The 18359-nt window shown below is 39.1% G+C and overlaps 1 protein-coding gene across 2 annotated transcripts in view; it reads left to right on the top strand.

The window, feature by feature from the left end:
* The first annotated feature begins 5557 nt into the window (after positions 1-5557).
* SKIL (SKI-like proto-oncogene) overlaps positions 5558-18359 on the top strand; it is a 30351-nt gene continuing 17549 nt past the window's right edge. Inside the window, exons 1-4 of one of the 2 annotated variants that reach the window (XM_012640183.1) lie at positions 5697-5723; positions 7321-7374; positions 7410-7533; positions 8030-9091. In XM_012640183.1, coding sequence (XP_012495637.1) covers positions 8054-9091 — 1038 coding nt within the window. In that variant the 5' untranslated portion in view covers positions 5697-5723; positions 7321-7374; positions 7410-7533; positions 8030-8053. Of the gene's footprint in view, positions 5724-7320; positions 7375-7409; positions 9092-18359 lie in introns of both variants that reach the window. The other variant, XM_012640182.1, reaches the window with a different exon arrangement.

An 18359-nucleotide genomic window follows, 5' to 3' on the forward strand; every position in this document is an offset into this window, starting at 1 on the left:
TGTGGTCACGTGGTTCAGGGGGTGGAGCAGGAGCCAGGAAAAGAAATAGGGGCTGGGCAGCCAACCCTCAGGGACGCCACTGTCACTCTACCATTTGGTGGCCCAATACCCTACTTTGGCCCTTCACCTGAGCTTTTCCTCCCTGAGCTATATCATGAACACACCCTGACTATTGCTACACCTTCCTCTCATCAAAGTTTCTTTATCTTGTATTCCATTAAACTAGGACTCTGCTGGATGACTAATTAATCTGATATAGACAATAAACTCTGGTAAAGATTTCAGACAAACCCAAAATATCAGTTTTCTCATCTGACAAGTAGGGATAATATTGCCTACCTTGAAGCATTGCTGTAAGGTTTAGAGATTAATAATAGTAACAATAATAATGCTTATTTTCTTCCAAGTAACCCATTTTCAGTTTAACCTGGATATTAATGGAAATATCTTCCAGGAATTTCAAACACTATGTTATAATGCAGTTAAGGAGATAGACCCTCAAATCATATAACATAAACTTTGATATCTTTTTTTTTTAACAATCAGTTTGATCCTGCATAGAACTCAGATTTGAAAATCAAGTAAAACCTTTCTCATAATCTGAAGGGAAGGATTTATCTAGCTGTGTGATCTTGGGAACAACTCTGTGCTAGTTTCCTCATCTGTAAAATGAGATAATAATAGCCATTACTTCATTGGGTTAGTATGAGGGTTAAATGAGTTATCGTATATAAAGTGCTTAGAACAGAACCTAGCAATAATAGTAAATACTACATAAATGTGAACACTTACTATTATTTTTTAACTCATTATTTCCTAAACTGAAAGTTGGAATGCATTAGTAATGGACTGAAATATAAAGAAACAGAATAGAATAGAATAAAATATCAGAGAGCATTGCACATAATAAAGGTATTATTGAGGGTTGTGATAAATGTACTCAACCTGGGAGTTTCAGTATTCGCTCTTTTTGACTAATTTCAACTAGTCCTTATAGCTTATTTGAATGTGTATCAAGAAGAGTGAGGAAATGAAGAATGGAAACTCCACTGATCTGGGTCAAGTACATTTGGTTCTTTTAAAATTTTTTTTATTCTTTTTTTTTAATTTAAAATGTCAAGGCCGTGTTTTTATTTTATTTTTTAATTTATATTTATTTACTTATTTTTTTGAGACAGAGTCTCAAACTATCACCCTGGGTAGAGTGCAATGGCATCGTCATAGCTCACTGCAGCCTCAAACTCCTGGGCTCAAGCGATCCTCCTGCCTCAGCCTCCCAAGTAGCTGGGACTACAGGTGCACACCACCATGCACAGCTAATTTTTTCTATTTTATATTTTTAGTAGAGATAGGATCTTGCTGTTGCTCCGTCTGGCTGGTCTTGTACTCCTGACCTCAAGCAATCCTACTGCCTTGGCCTCCCAGAGTAAACTACATTTGGTTCTAAACCTTCTGCCACTGATGAGCAATGTGGTTTGGCAGGTGACGTAAACTCTGCCTAAACTTACCTTTTGTTAAAAGAGGGAATTTCTTGTTATGTATCTCATAGGAATATGTGAAACACTGAAGCACTTTAAACTACTTAGAGTTCAGCACAACTGATTAGATCACATCTCTCAATTTGCAGGTTGCAAATCATAGCTTGACAACATCATAGCGTTAATGATGACTCTTTTCATTTTTTTTTCCAAAAAAAAGTCCAAGATAAAAAAGTTTCTGATTTGCAATAAATTAAACTTTGCCAAACTTTCTAAACACTTACGAAATTTCTAGAATTGCCAATGAAATACACTTAATGTGACTATTATTTCTATTGCTTTTAGAAATTTTTGCAATTTAAACATTAAAAATTTGAACACTTCTAACATGATCTTTCTCTATTTTACCCTTTCTGGCTATTCCTGTTTGACTTCTTTCTTCCCTTCCAGTTTCTCAGAGCCTAAGTTAAAACCTGAAAAAAAGAAGTGCGTGTTCAGGAAGAGGAGGTTAAGTGTTTTTCAGCATCTGATTTTCATCTTATTTAAGTCATGAAAGTGGGAATTGGGACCTTGTAGATCCAGTATTGACTTAGCAGATAAGAGGAGAAAGCAGTCCCAAGGAGAAAGCCTACTCCATGAGAGGGAACTTTGCACCGGCAGGAGTAGCAGCACTAAACAAATATGGGGGAGTAACATGCACAGGGAAGAGGACAGGTAGCAAAAAGATTAAAATTCTGTGAAGAAGTTAAAGAGCATCATCATCATCATCATCATGGTCATAGTTCTGACAAATAGAAACAAATGAAAAGCCACAGGAAAAAAATGAGATGAAAAAGGAAATGGTTGATGCTTTTGTGAAATTGAAAGAACTTGTAGCATTTAACTTGCTACTAAAAAAATCTTTCAAACAAAATTTTTTTGTTGTTGAGGATCAAGGAAGGAGGATTTTGGCAGAAAGACCATCAGACTACAACTGGTTTCTCTTCTTCGGAAAAGAGCAGAAGGTGTAAATGAAAACATAAACCAATGTTTGTATGCTTAATTAACATTCGACTTTTCTTCCTCCTTCATAAAAATAAAAATAATTTATGTTAAAGTTTTGTACTTTACCCTATCCTTTTTCACTGTTTTATTCTTTAAAATTAATATTTGTAGGTTATTATCAATAGATCAGTAAATGGAGACAAAAGGAAAGCATTTGGCTCAAACTATTTTATTAGTCAAAGGACAGACTGGCCATCACATTTATAACCCCTAAATTCTTGGTTTCTATTATTACCAGACAGCCATTAACTACCAAAGAAGAAATTCTAGACTATCTAGTAACAGTTAATTTGGATCTTCTATCTGCACTACTTAAAGGAAAAAGATGAAACAATGGGTAGCCCCGGCCCCCAATCTTTTGGAATTCTTATGCACACACCGGCACACTCTCATGGTGGTCTTGCTCAGCTCCTGCTGGCAGCCAAGAAGGTGAGGTGGGAGGCCATTCAAAATCCACCAGTAAACAGCTATTTACTGGCCAAATACTTAAATTGACTTTCAATACTGAGGAAGACCATCAGCATGTGGAATTATAACACTCATTACCTCACTGTACTTATTTTTTCTAAGGCCTGTATTTTCTGTCCAATTTTGTTTCTGGGATAAAGAACCATTATCATTTGTACTCAGTGCTTTAAATTTCATACTATACAATCAATTTTACTGATAATTTCTGAAAATCCTTAAGTAGCCCTTCAAAAATGTGGCTTAGTGTGAGCTTCCCCATATGCATTAATTAGATCTATATAAATGTACCCTGCTCAGTTTTTTCCACTTGCTTTCAAACTTGTACCTTGGAGGTCAAGACCTGGGAGTTTAAGAGTAAAGGGAATTTTAATTGGAAACATTTCATACTTTGACCAATAATGGGAAAAAAATGTCCTCAAACGATCGGTTCTAGCCACATTTGCCAGTCACTATTTCTCAAACAATTGTACATAAAATTACAGACAGGAAAGATCCTTCCCTGAAAAACAGATTCCTGAGGAAAGCAAATCAAAAGAATAAGAGAGGGGAATAACGTGTTTTGATTCCTCAAAAGTCTTATTTACTGTCCAATTTATTTTGGTCCTTAGGCCTTTGGACATGCTAGCAATTATTCTTATAGCTGATAAAATACTAAATATTCATTATTAATAGCAGTTTCTGAATCACTAATTTTTTCTAAGTCAGTCATCTTGGTTTCTAAAAATTTCTTCTCGCTAGACACACGAGCCAGGTGCCAAGAGTTGACCCGGTGCCAAGTCTCAGGACTGTCCAGTCTTCCACATCAGATTTTCAGCCAGGCCTTCTGAATATTCTCGCAGTTAGAAAATCTATCCCCCCCAGACTCGCAGATGCTGTTCTTCCCCCACTGGCTCTGCACAGAACATCATTATCTTTGCCGAGCTTCTGTCTCTATGGCAATAACAGATGGGAAGTGCTGTGGAATTATTCATGTTCAGAAAAGGAGGCAGTCAAGAAGGAAGAAAAGGTGGGGGTGGGGGAGGGGGCACGACCTGGGAGCACAGCGATGGGGGCTTAAGGAAGGGAACTTAGGCGGGGTTGGGGGTTGGGGGGTGGCGGGGATGGAGACGCTTGTGAGCCTTTGGTAGGCCTGTTGTGCGCAAAAGAGGGGGGAACAATCTACCAGCACGAGAGTATTTCCATTTGGCCGACTCCAAATGTGAACCCCCATACGAGCAACCCAAAGCAGTAAAACTAGGAGAAATGGGAATGAAAATGGGCGAAAAGAAAAAAAGAGATAAAGCTCGAGTCTCCTGAATTTTGTGCACTGCTACTCGGTGGACTATTTCAGTTCCTGATCTTGCGCTGGGATGGAGAAAAGGGGATTTCTTGTGTCAAAATATGATGGAGCAGCTCCGCACAGTTCAATATGCTAACTGGCTAACCTGACAACCAAGAAGAGCCCACCTACCCGCTCCAGAGGGTCACAGCCGAAACGCTAAGTAGTATCTTTCCCCACCTCGTCTCATTTCTCTCCAAAAAAATAAATAAAATAAAAAAATAAAATTTTTAAAGGAGAGAGAAAAGGACCCCTCACTAGACACTGTAAAAACATGCAGTTTATAGCTCCCTTTTGGAACCGAGAGAGCAGTCTGGTGGGGTGGCGGTGGAAGGTGGAGAAGTAGGGACAGAAATGTTTTCTCTCGGTTTGCTGGAACTTTGGCCACCCCTCCCGCCCGGCCGGATGGTGGATGGAGGTCAGCCAGGGGAAGGCGTCTGGGTGGAGGCCGCCCGGGCGGGGCGGAGCGCTGCGCCGGCAGCTGGCGGGGCGGCCCGCAGGCGGGAGGCCCCGCTGGGGCGAGGGGCAACCCAGGCGGGAGGTCCCGCGGGGGCGGGGAGCGTCTGAGTGGCTGGCCTCGGGGAGCCGGCCCAGCACCTGGGGCCCCGCACGGCGGCCGCAGTCCGGCTGCCCCCGGGGCGGGGCGGCCCAGCTGCGGCCCCGCGGGGGGAGGGTCGCCCGTGCCTGACCTCTTGCGCTGGCGCTCTGCCAGCCCGGCCCTGCCTCCGCCCTGCCGGCTGCTGGGGTCGCGCACAGTGCACCGCGCGGCTGCCCTACCCCCCTCTCTCCCAGTAGCGCAGCGGCCAAGCGGCCTGGGCGCCCCCGGGTCTGGCCCTTCACCACACAGCAGCGGGTGGGGCGGGGACGGGGAGTTGGCGGCCCCAGACAGCCGGCTGGGCGACTCGAGGAAGGAAGGAGGGAGGGTGGCGGTGGGGGTGGGGCAGGGAGGGAACATCCTGTCTGCGCCGGGTGCACCGCAGACAGCGCCGCGCGCCAGCCGCCCAGACGGCGCGCGGGGCCAGGAGCGCCGGGCGCGCGCCTGGGGGGAGGGGCGCGCGCGAGACGACAGGGCGGGGGGAGCCCTGAGGAGCCACAATAGGCCAGACGGCGCGCGCGTCCCCGAGAGGGCTGGGAGCGTCGAGCAGGCGACAGCGGCGACGCCGGCAGGCCCGCGCGCGCGGTCCCGCCGCTGGCTCGGTTCCCCTCCCCTCCCCCTCCCCGCCGCCCTCGCTCTCCCCCGGGCGGCCGGAGACGGCGGCGGCGTCTGCGGGAAGCCGTGTGTCTCCGCAGTGACGTGGGCGGGCCGAGGGCTCGGTGACGTCAGAGGGCTGTGTGTAGCGATGTGTGTGGGGTTCGGAGCGGCGCCGGCACAGCCGAAGGGAGCGGGCGAGCGGCGACGGCGGCGGCGGGCACAGGTGCGGCCCCGGCTCGCGGGGGGTAGGTGGCGGGAGGCTAGGGGCACGCGGCCTCCGGGGAGCCGGACGGCGGCGACGGGGGTGGTAGGGAGTTAACAAAGCTCGAGCTTCCCCGGGCGCCGAGGCCCGGGTTGGGGGTCCAGATGCGCGGGTCCCGGGTGGGGTCGGGGACAGTGAGGGGCGCAGGGCGCGTGTCCCGCGGCAGATCACGCCTCGCTGACCCTAGGCGGTGGGCGCGGGCTGGGCAAGGGCGCTACACTTGACCGGAGCGGCCGGGACCCCGGAGACCGGGAGGACCGTCGCCGCCGCCCTCCCCCCGTCCATCAGCGCTCCGCGGGGATGCCCAGGGCTCGACCCGGTGGGTCAGCGCCCGGCGGCGCGGTGTTCCGGGCTTGGCGCTCGGTCTGCCTGCGGTCCCCTCTTCGTTTTGGCCCGGGGCGGGTGGAGGGGAGGTTCCGCCGTAGGGGCGCTGGGGTAACACCCGAGAACTTCCCAAGGAGAGGGTGCGCGGGGGATTTCCACAGTCCTCCCCGCGGCCCCCGCAGTGGGGCGGTGTTGGGAGGGCACTTGGGGTTATCCCAAGCTCGCGGGTGGGGGTTGGGGGACTCCTCCTTCCCTCCACCTCCTTGCACACCCCCAGGCTTCCCGGGTCCCTTGTGCTCTTCCTCTTCGGGTTAGAGATGGGTGGGTGGCTTTTCGTGGGCGGAGAAGTTTAGGGTTTTAGGGGCTCCCCCATTCTAGGTTATTGCCTCCTGCCCTCTTCCTTGGCCTGCGCTGACTGAGGTGTTCCTGTGGTGGGCGAGTCAGTACGATGGCTAGTGGCGTTGGTCCTAGATCCTTTAGGTCTGTTTTAAGGTAAATTACTAAGAGGTTGGGAAGCAAAAATTTGTATTTGTTGGATTTCTTTTGGGTTTTCTCTCAAGAAGGAAGTGGAAGAAGAATCTTTTCCACTCTTCCTCCATTTGCATTCTTTGTGAGATTTGGCTGCCTTGTGCTTTTTGTCCCGGATTAGTCTTGTTCATGGATGGAGATTCCCAGGCGTTGAGTCTATAGCTTTTGGCTTCCATTAAGCAAAATCGCTAACCTTTTAAAGGGAAAGTTAATTTTTGCCTACAGTCATTCCAGAAAAATATCGTACACTGACTAGATTAATTAATGCACTTAAAATTGTAACTTAGTTACATATGGTAGATGAGTTAACTCGTTAACTCTGATTTTTTTTTTTTTTGATAAACTGGCGTTTTTTTAAAAATTAGGAAATGAAGTAATGGATTACTTTTTACTTAAAATGGCATAGCCGAGAAAGGTTCTGGTACTGAGTTTTGGATGAGATGATCTGTTTAAGGGCCTTCATATTCTGAATTCAAATAGCCTTCTTTTTGAGGGATATCATTGCTCCCTTTACCCACCTTCCAAATTGCTTCCCTATTTAAATGAACATTCTAGTAAACTGGTGTTAGATTTAAAGAAATGACTCAAGTGTCACCTTTGGTAAAGTGAACTCAGTTTAAAATTAAGAAACTGGTTTCAAACTGACCCTTTGGCCTCTGGAGCAGATTCAAATGTAACTCTTCCCCACCCCCTTCTCTTCTTCCAGATTATTTAAAAGAAGAATGAACTATAATCCTTGAAGATAACTGGGCAGTTTTTTGTTAAGTATTATTGTTGGTTGTAGAAGGTCAAGAGGAGTCGGAGGCTGTTCTTACTGGTGTGAGGATTTATACAAGTATTCAGTTTTTCAACACAGACCAAGAGACCATCATTTTTAGAGGAGATACTCCCTCTGCCCCCAATTTTGGTGTCCTTGGTGGCAAAAATTAGATTTGGTTGCATCATTTTCACTTGTGCTTGAGTCTAGACACAAGTAATGGCATAAACTTTCCACGTGTTTTGCTTAAAACAAATCAAATCATTACATTGAACTTGGACATCTTGAATTGAGAAATTGGTAACTTTATTTTAATACATATAGCTGAAGAATTCAAGAAGACAAAAGCTTCCTCAGAGGTGTGCCTCTGAAAATTATATTCTTTATAATTAGAGACAAAACAAGAAATTTTATAGCGTTTGTAGTGGAATTATAGTAGATTATAAACAGAACCGAAACAAAGTTGCAAAATCTATTGAGTAAGGAGATCTCTCTTTGGAAATTTAAATTTTCTGTGAGAGTAAGTTACCGTAATTTGTATACATTACTTTTCTCTCTTCAAATAAGCAACTGAATAAAAATGCAAATCTCAGGCTTAATTATTTAACAGAATAGCGAAGCAATGGAAAACCTACAGACTAATTTCTCCTTGGTTCAGGGCTCAAATAAAAAACTGAATGGGATGGGAGATGATGGCAGCCCTCCAGCGAAGAAAATGATGACAGACATTCATGCAAATGGAAAAATGATAAACAAGGTGCCAATAGTTAAGAAGGAACACTTGGATGACTATGGAGAAGTGCCAATGGAAACTGATGGAGAGCATGTCAAGCGAACCTGTGCTTCTGTGCCTGAACCTTTAAATTTAAATCCAAGTTTGAAACACACTTTGGCACAATTCCATTTAAGTAGTCAGAGCTCTCTGGGTGGCCCAGCAGCATTTTCCGCTCGCTATTCCCAAGAAAGCATGTCACCTACTGTATTTCTGCCTCTTCCATCTCCTCAGGTTCTTCCTGGCCCACTGCTCATTCCTTCCGATAGCTCCACAGAACTCACGCAGACTGTGTTGGAAGGGGAATCTATTTCTTGTTTTCAAGTTGGAGGAGAAAAGAGACTCTGTTTGCCCCAAGTCTTAAATTCTGTTCTCCGAGAATTTTCACTCCAGCAAATAAATACAGTGTGTGATGAATTGTACATATATTGTTCAAGGTGTACTTCAGACCAGCTTCATATCTTAAAGGTCCTGGGAATACTCCCATTCAATGCCCCGTCCTGTGGGCTGATTACATTAACTGATGCACAAAGATTATGTAATGCTTTATTGCGGCCACGAACTTTTCCTCAAAATGGTAGCATACTTCCTGCTAAAAACTCACTGGCCCAATTAAAGGAAACTGGTAGTGCCTTTGAAGTGGAACATGAATGCTTGGGCAAATGTCAGGGTCTGTTTGCACCCCAATTTTATGTTCAGCCTGATGCTCCATGTATTCAGTGTCTGGAGTGCTGTGGAATGTTTGCACCCCAAACATTTGTAATGCATTCTCACAGATCGCCTGACAAAAGAACTTGCCACTGGGGCTTTGAATCAGCCAAATGGCATTGCTATCTTCATGTGAACCAAAAATATTTAGGGACACCTGAAGAAAAGAAACTGAAGATAATTTTGGAAGAAATGAAGGAGAAATTTAGCATGAGAAATGGAAAGAGAAATCAATCCAAGGCAAGTTTGTTTTTCTAAATAGCGATTTTGAATAATGGTGATGGTTTACTTTGAAATCAAAGTTCTTTATAACTTGTGTGTTGTTAAGAAACATATTACTCATGCAATAACAACAAAAAATAGTGATCAGTATAATATGTTGCAATTTTTAGGCTATAAAGTGCTTTCCTATTTTCTTATTTGACCTTCGAAATAACCTTGTGAGAGTAGGATTATTCCCATTTTACAGATAAAGAATGGGAATCTCTGATCTCTCTGAAGGAGTTGGGGTTGCTTTCTCAAGTCATGTCCTCTTTCTTTTTTAGACAACCTGCTTCTTGATGACTAAATCTGTTGTTTTTCTAGGACTCAAGATAATTTGCACATCGGTATTATCTCCATTGCAAATGATATAATGCCTAGTTAAAACAATTCTTGTGGTGGGCTCCAAATAGCATTTTTCAAAGATAAACCTATGATACTGATATTGTTTCTATGCTTGGATATTCATGCTTGATGAATGTTGAAACAGGTGGAAAAGACATTTATCTGAAGAATTTGTGATTCTAGTAAGCAAGAGTTTTTTTTAAAGGAAGGAATGATTTTTAAAAATTATGACTAGAGCTAGAATAAAAAGTTTATTTTAGACTAATGAAATGTTAGTATAAAAATCTATTCGCAAAGAATTCTTAAACTTATTATTTTTCCCACTGCATTATATGGTAGGCTAAACTAATGTCTTCATTCTAAGACTTTGAATGCCCTAGATAATGGACAAGATTTGGGTTATTAAATATTCAGTTTGCTGATCTAGTTATTTTGTATATTTCTCTACTTGATTAAAATCGACGTATAATAACAATACCTAACAATTACTAAGTGTTTAAAATGTGGCAAGCATTGCTCTTGAACAATTTTACATGTATAATTTTATTTAATTCTTATAACCAGAGGTTGGTTATGTTTCATTTAGGAACTTTTAATTTTTCTCCTTGTTTTGATTTCTTGAACTATCTCTGCCGTTTATTTCTTTTTTTTGTTTTTTTTTTGAGACAGAGTCTCGTTGCCCTGGCTAGAGTGAGTGCCGTGGCGTCAGCCTAGCTCACAGCAACCTCAAACTCCTGGGCTCAAGCGATCCTCCTGCCTCAGCCTCCCGAGTAGCTGGGACTACAGGCATGCGCCACCATGCCCGGCTAATTTTTTCTATATATATATTTTAGTTGTCCAGATAATTTCTTTCTATTTTTAGTAGAGACGGGGGTCTCGCTCTTGCTCAGGCTGGTCTCGAACTCCTGACCTTGAGTGATCCGCCCGCTTTGACCTCCCAGAGTGCTAGGATTACAGGCGTGAGCCACCGCGGCCGGCCTCTGCCCTTTATTTTTTACAGAAGAAATGAATGAAACATATTAAATGACAGTTATTCACAGCGAAGTTAGAGCTTAGACTAGAACCTAAGATTTGGTATCCTGTGCCTTCAGGGTTTTGAGGGGAATTTAGTAAACAGTGTAGTATTAAGACAGTGGTTTGCTTTTGAAGCCCAGTGAAGATAATAATTTTAGATTTTTATTTAAGGTAGTTTGCTGCTTGTTGCTTGCAAAAGGTCAACACTTACAAATTCCTTGTCAGTGGCTGCTAGATAAGTTTATATTCTTCAGGTGCAGTTATAAATTGATTTTTAAATGATTGACTTCAAGTGTGGAACTTGCTTACAACTGTATTTGTTCTATGCTAAAGTTTGTGTTCAGAGAGTAACTATATTTTCAAAATGCAGAATGCCTCTTTTGATATCTATGATATCGTGCCCCCAAGCTAATTAGGGGACTCACTTTTATATGTCTATAGGTGGCCACATTATTTGCCAAATATTGTTGCTCTAATTTTTGTTACTCTGTAAATATTTTTGAGATAAACTACTTTGCCTAATATTCTTGCTCTGTTGATGTGAAAAAAATCTGAGAACCATGATAAAGGTTAAAAAAAAGATAATGGTTCAATTTATTTAACTGAAACTGAATAGGCTAAGATTTGATTAAAATTGAAACCATTCTTCATCTGGGATGTAGTCCCTTAGTGTCTTAGAATTTGTTAATTTAGAATACATTTTTTTATTTTGGGAAGGTGTGAGTTTTTTTCCTATCTTTTTGCTATGTTATTTTTTGCAGTGTTTGTGTTATATTTTGGTATTGCTTCTACTTTTGTGCGAATTAAGGAAATTTAAGAAATTTCTAACAAAACTTGTAAGTAGGGTTTTTTTTTTTTTTGGTTCATGTTTAATACAAACTTGAGTGATTGTCTTACACTTGCCACTACACATTTTAAAAATTTGCTCCTCAAAACGTTGTGAGCTATAGGTCTTGAAGGTCTATGAGGAAGGTGGATTAGAATGATATTCCCCCTCTTAGATGGGTCATGTGCTACTAGTTGTATAACTAATAGATGGTGGAATCAGGAGTTGAATGCAGGTCTTCTGACTTAAAGTCTAGTAATTTTCACTAAATGTAGTAGTATAAATTGAATTTTGAGAAACACTAATTTTTCTTATCAGTTGAGCATCCCAAATACAAAATCTGAAATGCTCTAAAATCTAAAACTTTTTGAGTGCTGAAATGGCACTCAAAGGAATGGAGCATTTCAGATTTTGAATTTTTGGATTTGGGATGCTGGACTGGTAGGTATATAATGCAAATATTCCAAAATCTGAAAAAGTCTGAAATTGGAAACACTTCTAGTCCCAGACATTTCTGATAAGGGATGGTTCCTAAACTCTTAACCTGCATATGTAGACTAAGGTATTTAACTGGGAAGGGGACAAGGAAATGGTACTTGACTGGGGAACATTTTTCATTATCTTCTGAGGGTCAGTGAGTAGGTTACCAGACAAACCAAACTGAACCAGAGGGAGCTCATTTTAAAAAGTCAACTTTTTTTTTTTTTAAAGACTGTACTAAGTATATTAACCTGTTATATAAAGGACTCTATGTTGGTGTGAATACTAATGTAATTTGATATGTCTGTGTAGTTTATATTGTTAAAGTATTCCTTTTTGATTAAAAATAAAAAAGAAACCTAAAACTCAATAGGCAGTTGTTTGAAACGTAGCAACTTTTTTAAAGCATGAGAATTATATATTAGTAATAACCAACAAACTACTTATTTGCATAGCTAATAGCTATATTTAATTTGCATAGTTAGCAGCTATATTTAGATGGGAGAAATAAGTTGTATAAGGTTAGAGGTCTAAGTAAAGAACCGAATTGCTTCTTTGTAGAAACTAAAGATATATTTGGAATTCTTTTTTACTGAGATCACCACAAGAAATAAACTTGATTTTGGATCTGCCTAGGTTGTTCTGCAGAATGGTGTTATCACTGTCTGATATGAGCTTTTTGTGCTTTTTATTGGAAAAATGGTTATTGTATTTTATGGTGTGCAGATAAATGTAAGCATATCATATTCCTGATTCTTTTTTTTTTTTTTTTATTTCAGCATATTATGGGGGTACAGATGTTTAGGTTATGTATGTTGCCCTTGCCCCCCACCCTAAGTCCGAGTTTCAAATATGTCCATCCTTCGGGTGGTGCGCATTGCACTCTTTGTGTATGAAAATACCCGTCCCCTCCTCCCCCCTCTCCCTTCCCCCCTGCCCAACATCCAATAGATGTCATATTCCTGATTCTTTTTCACATTTTCAGTGACTGTTTAACAAAATCAGAATTAGATCAAATTTAGATCAAAAAATAAATTTGATCTAATTCTGATTTTGTTGAATATTGAATTTTTTGGGGAAACAGGTTGCTAAGCAAATTAACCATTTGTAAATATAATTTGAAGGGTGATGTTTACTTAAGATTACTTTCAAGCACATTAGGAGAGGCCATTTATAGCACATTGATAAGATAATTACAGGTGATTCTTCACTGTTAGAGCATGTGGCTGACAATCTCAGCTTTACTAAGTTAAGGAAGATATATGCCCTTATAAGTACTGTATTTTAAAATTTAGATTTCTAACATTCTGACTGGACTACTCTTGGATGAGTAAAATAATACAGGATTTACTCGGGGAAAAAATGAATTCCACAGATTATCTATGATACAAGTAGATGACCTAAAGGTATCAGCTTTTTAAAAATTTTCCCCTGAAAGCATATTAACTATTTCACTATCATTTAGCTTTGCATTTTTGTTTCACTTCTTCATTTCTGGAGAGATCATTGGAATAATAATAGTACCAAAAATTTCTCCCCTATTGCAAGATACTGTACTTTTGTTCAGGAAATGTGTTTTTCAGTATAAACCTAAATGAACTGAGGAAATACACTAGAGAGAATGGGTAACTACAAAGTGAAGTGTTGGGACAAAATATGTTCCAGTAATAATTGTGGTAGATTTGTTGGTGATTTGTTACCTCTGTGGTGTAGTGTAGTTTGTATTTTGTGATTAGCAACAATTTTGACCAAGTGGGAGTAAGGTTAGAGTCAAATGAAGTATTTGTGCTCATATGAGGGACGAGTAGGAATTTTTTTGTATAGCTTTCTAAATTTGATAGCTATTTCCATGAGTTTACTTGCTAAAATGAAGTACGAAAGAAGAAAGTGTGAAACAGGTTTGCTGTAAGAAATAGAAACATTTTCTGAATCATTTCATTATTTTAGACTTGCAGTCCAAAAAGGTACATTGATGGGTTGTCTTGGAGATAATGTGTATTCCGATTATTTGGTTGAGATCACATTGAGGTTTTCAGTGATGGAGACCAACACAGACTTGTTTAGATTGGATAAGTTTGTTTTGAATACCTTCCTCATTTCTAACTGTGCATTTGTAATGAATTTAAAGTAATCAAGATTTTGGAGCTCATTCTGTTAATAGTAGGATTTATGGACCTTCCCTATCCCTGGAATTTTTGGGAAATCTTTAGAATAGCTTTGAGAGTAGTATCTCTTATGGTTTAGGAAATACAGAATCTATATTCATTTTTACCATTAAAAAATGAAGTTGAGCCAAATTCATTGGCACACCTGTAGTCCCAGCTACTTGGCAGGCTGAGGCAGGATGGCTTGAGCCTAGGAGTTTGAATCCAGCCTGGGCAATGTAACAAGACTCCATTTCCACAACAAAAAAAGGAATCGTTAGTATTTTTTTTAAAAGGTTATGATAAAAATCATTAGAAATTTATCCTTTTGGCTTGAGAAATGGGAAAAAAAATTAGGAAACTTTAAAGAAGAAAAAGAAAAAAAGATTGTCATCTTTTCAGAGTAGGCTTGAATCAGTGTAGTCAGCTAGCCAATAGTCTTCTATGTTATTATTTGTGTCACTGGGAAAACAAGTAAACAAGAATTATGTTAATTTCAATCCCTTTAGAATTCTGGGAGTGGAAACTGATTATGGAGCCAGAACTGAATTTATTCCAAGTAAAGAGGTAGAACTAGTTTGGGATCACTTTAATAATAGCTTGAAACTGTATTTTGTCCACATACATGATTTTATTATACTGGGATTCATATTAAATAAAATAATTTAAGTATTTTATTAGACTCAAAAAAGCAAAAGAATATATAATTAAACATACATCTTTTTTAAAGGTGTAGTTTGCTTCAATCACTAAACGTAGTATTATTTCACCATGTTAGGCAGGAAGAGGAATGAATTGAAAAGATATACAATTAATTTAAAACTCGTTTTGATTTCATGACTTCCAGACTTAGGACTGGGTCACAGAAATATGTAAAGACCAGATGGAGGCCCCCTAGAGCAGGAGTTCATCTTGTAGTGTCTGAATCTATAATGCGGTAGATGCCTAATAAAAGTTTGGACAACTGAGTGAAAAGTCTAAGTAGCCCTATAAAGTCATCAGTGATTCTCAAAGAGGGAAACAGGTTTGGTTTTCAAACAAAGCAGCATTTTGTTTTTATTTGTGATACTGAATCTATTTTGAGATTTTAAATAGCATTAAAAGTACATCTTTGCTTATCTTATAGGGAGAAAGAATAAAAAAGCTTAAAAACTTATTAAAGACCATTTTGGTCACTAATACTAGGGCTTTTATGGTTTTTAATAGTCTGTGTTTAAAAAGTTTTTTGTGTGATTATGAAAACAATATAGGCCCATTGTAGTAAATACTAAATTGCAAAATTAAAGTTTCCTTGTAATTTCACCATGGAGTGGTAACTGCCACTAGAATTTATTCATTTACATATGTAATTGTAAATGTGTTTGTGCAAAAGCATCTGTAGAATACACAAGTATTAATATAGCACTAATTATTAGAATGATACTTTTAGACCAATTTTAGTTCACTTAGAGCAGTGTTTTTCAAACTGCAGTTTGTCATCCATGCAGCCATTCTCATCAGAGCTTCTGTGAGAGAATTAAGCCCTACAGAAAATGATTTGAGTGATGGTTTTGTTAGTTCTCCCAAGGATAGTACATAGTACTATTCTACACGCATTGGAGAGAAGTTAATTCATTACATACAATAGATGCCTTTGGGGCATTTTTAATTCTCTTGAGAACCGAAGTTGAGAAGGGCCAGGAGAGTCTTAAAATCAATTTAGTGGGTCACCAGCAATTAAAAATCAGATAGAATAAAATAGAAAATAGAGGACATTGCACATAGTAAGATTAATCTCCATTTTGATATTGCCAATTTAAGGTATTTGAAGGCCAAAATAGTCCAGGACCATAATTTTTATAATATATGCTGAAATGAGATAGAAAAGTAGAGCCTTAGATTTATATGGAATAAGATTTTTGACATAAATATTTCAGTGAAAATATGTGTATCACATTGAGATTTCCAAGCAGTTGCAATATTAAATGGATTGGACACCGTAGAATAACAGTATATAAATTTTTTTATTTTGAAAAGTCCCAGAAATAAAAAGGATTTTTATCAGTGTGTTCCATTTTCTTCAAGTTGTAAAGGGAGTGATATACTCCCAACTTAGCATGGCTTTGTTTCCATAAAAGATTTGAATTAATAGTTGTATATTTATTATAAGAACTTGAACCTTTGCTTTTCCTGTGATCATTTTTAAGTACTTCAAACCTAAAATTGGCTTTTTGCAGTAGGTGGTGAGTATGAACTTTCAGTCTGGGGAAGAAGCAGGCATTGCTTTGACTCTTAAAGATCCATCTTTGATAAATTAGTGCAGGTGCTTAGATCATACATTCCCAGTTTTACATTAGTTTGATTAATTCTAATGATCATGATGAAGTGAGACAGGAGACAAAGCCTTAAAATCTCTAAGTAGCTATTTGCTACCTTGTAACACTATTCTGTTTTGGTTGTTGAAACACTCATTCACAACATGTTGGAAGTATTGAGGAAACCTGATACTGTACTGAGGGATTCTGTTTCTTTTAGTAAGAATCTGTTGGCAGCTGCCTGGTAGGGTGTCTTTCATATACTTCTGAAATCATTTATTGAGCACTTAAATGTCTTAGTATTGTACACAGTAAAAAGACCCTGACAAGGTGTATGCACTGCATGCCTAAGAAGTTATTTCCTAACTGTGTATCCAGTCATGTGTTTAGTGAGGTTGCTAACAATTTATGTTGGGTTAGTACAAAGTAATGTGCATTTAATATGCATCGTATTTTATTTCTTGTGTAAACATGCTGTTAGGAAGATAGGCTGTTAAATTTACCAACCTACTCCTACTTACTGTCTTATGAACACAAAAATTTAAAAATTGATCTGTCATTTATAATACCTTTTAAATTCTATTTTTAAAAATAATTTCCCACATACTTTAAAAAGGCTTGATTTTGGAAATCCAGTATTATCTTGATTTCTTTAGTTCATTAATGTTTGTCATTTGGACTTAAAGATCATACTATTAATCTGATACTGTTGTTAAAAACTAGTGTCACCTAAAAGCAAAGCTTATTATTGAAAATAAGTCTAGGGATTTTAAAGTGTTTTTTTTTTAGTACAAATTGGAATATTTGTATATGAATAGTGTTGAGTGGGTAGAATTGCTTTTTTATTTAGAAAGTGGTAACAAAAATTTGTAAATAAAATCAGGCTTTCTAAATTATTTTTTATTGACACTAATAAGCATTGTATCACCAAAATACAGTGTTTCTTTATTAGAAATCTGATTATCAAAGGGTCGTGTATACAAAATAACCATAGTAAGGTATAGAAATTTAGAAAACCTTTCATAAAACATTTTTTAGTTTTTACTTACTTTATTTCTATTTATTTATTTATTCGAGACAAGGTCTCACTCTTCTGCCTGGACTAGAGTGCAGTGGCATCATCATAGCTCGCTGCAACCTCAAACTCCTGGGCTCAAGCAGTTCTCTTGCCCTAGTCTCTCAAGTAACCACCATGCCTGGCTAAATTTTCTATTTTGTAGTGATGGGGGTCTTGCTACGTTACTAAGGCTGGTCTGGAACTCCTGACCTCAAGCAATCATCCTGCCCTGCCTCCCAAAGTGTTAGGATTACAGGTGTGAGCCACTGTGCCTGGCCAATTTTTACTTATTTTAAATAAACCTATTTACTATATATTTTAAGATTGTTTAAATTTTGCTTTTGTAGACATTTGGAGTTTTATGACTTAAGAGAAATAACTATTGGAATGAAATAATATATCTGAAATTTTGCTTATGCGTTTGAGATGAGGATGCCATGTGTTTATTTTGGGGTAGATAATGGGGAAGGTTAACAATAAAAGAATTTTAAAGTGTTGAGGCTCTAACTTAAGCTACTAAATGATCTACTTTTCTTTGATGAGTAATATATTTTATCTTGATATTTAAATACACAAAGAAACAAATTATTCCCACATTGAAAGGTAAGATACAAGGCAATAGATGCTCATATTTTTGTATCTAATTTTTATTTCTGATCAGTAGCATTACTGCTGTGCCATTTAATTATTTTGTTTTTTCTTTGAAAACTTAATTTGTATGTTGACACAAATGCGGAATAGATGAGAGAATCTGGCATGTCTGTGAATGTTTTGTTGTATAATAAACATTGTGCTTTTCTTAATTGTTTTTAACATGCAGTTAGGATAATTTGTTATAAATGTGTTTATGGCTTACCACAGCATATTAGGTAAAATTAACTTGCAGCATTTTATCATGGTTAGTGTTGTACAGTTCCCTATCATTTGTATTATGTAATTTGTATCTCTTGTAAAATACAGCCTAAACTGTTGGGCTTCTTTGGTGCTTCATGAAGTAGAGGGATATCGAATGTGAAAGAGACCAAGAGTTTTGCGGTAGCAGAATAACCTTGTAAAAGACTACCTTGGGAATTTTTTTTTTTTTTTT

This window comes from Propithecus coquereli, unplaced genomic scaffold, assembly GCF_000956105.1.
Source record: "Propithecus coquereli isolate 6110/MARCELLA unplaced genomic scaffold, Pcoq_1.0 Scaffold15, whole genome shotgun sequence".
In the NCBI taxonomy this organism is placed as follows: domain Eukaryota; kingdom Metazoa; phylum Chordata; class Mammalia; order Primates; family Indriidae; genus Propithecus; species Propithecus coquereli.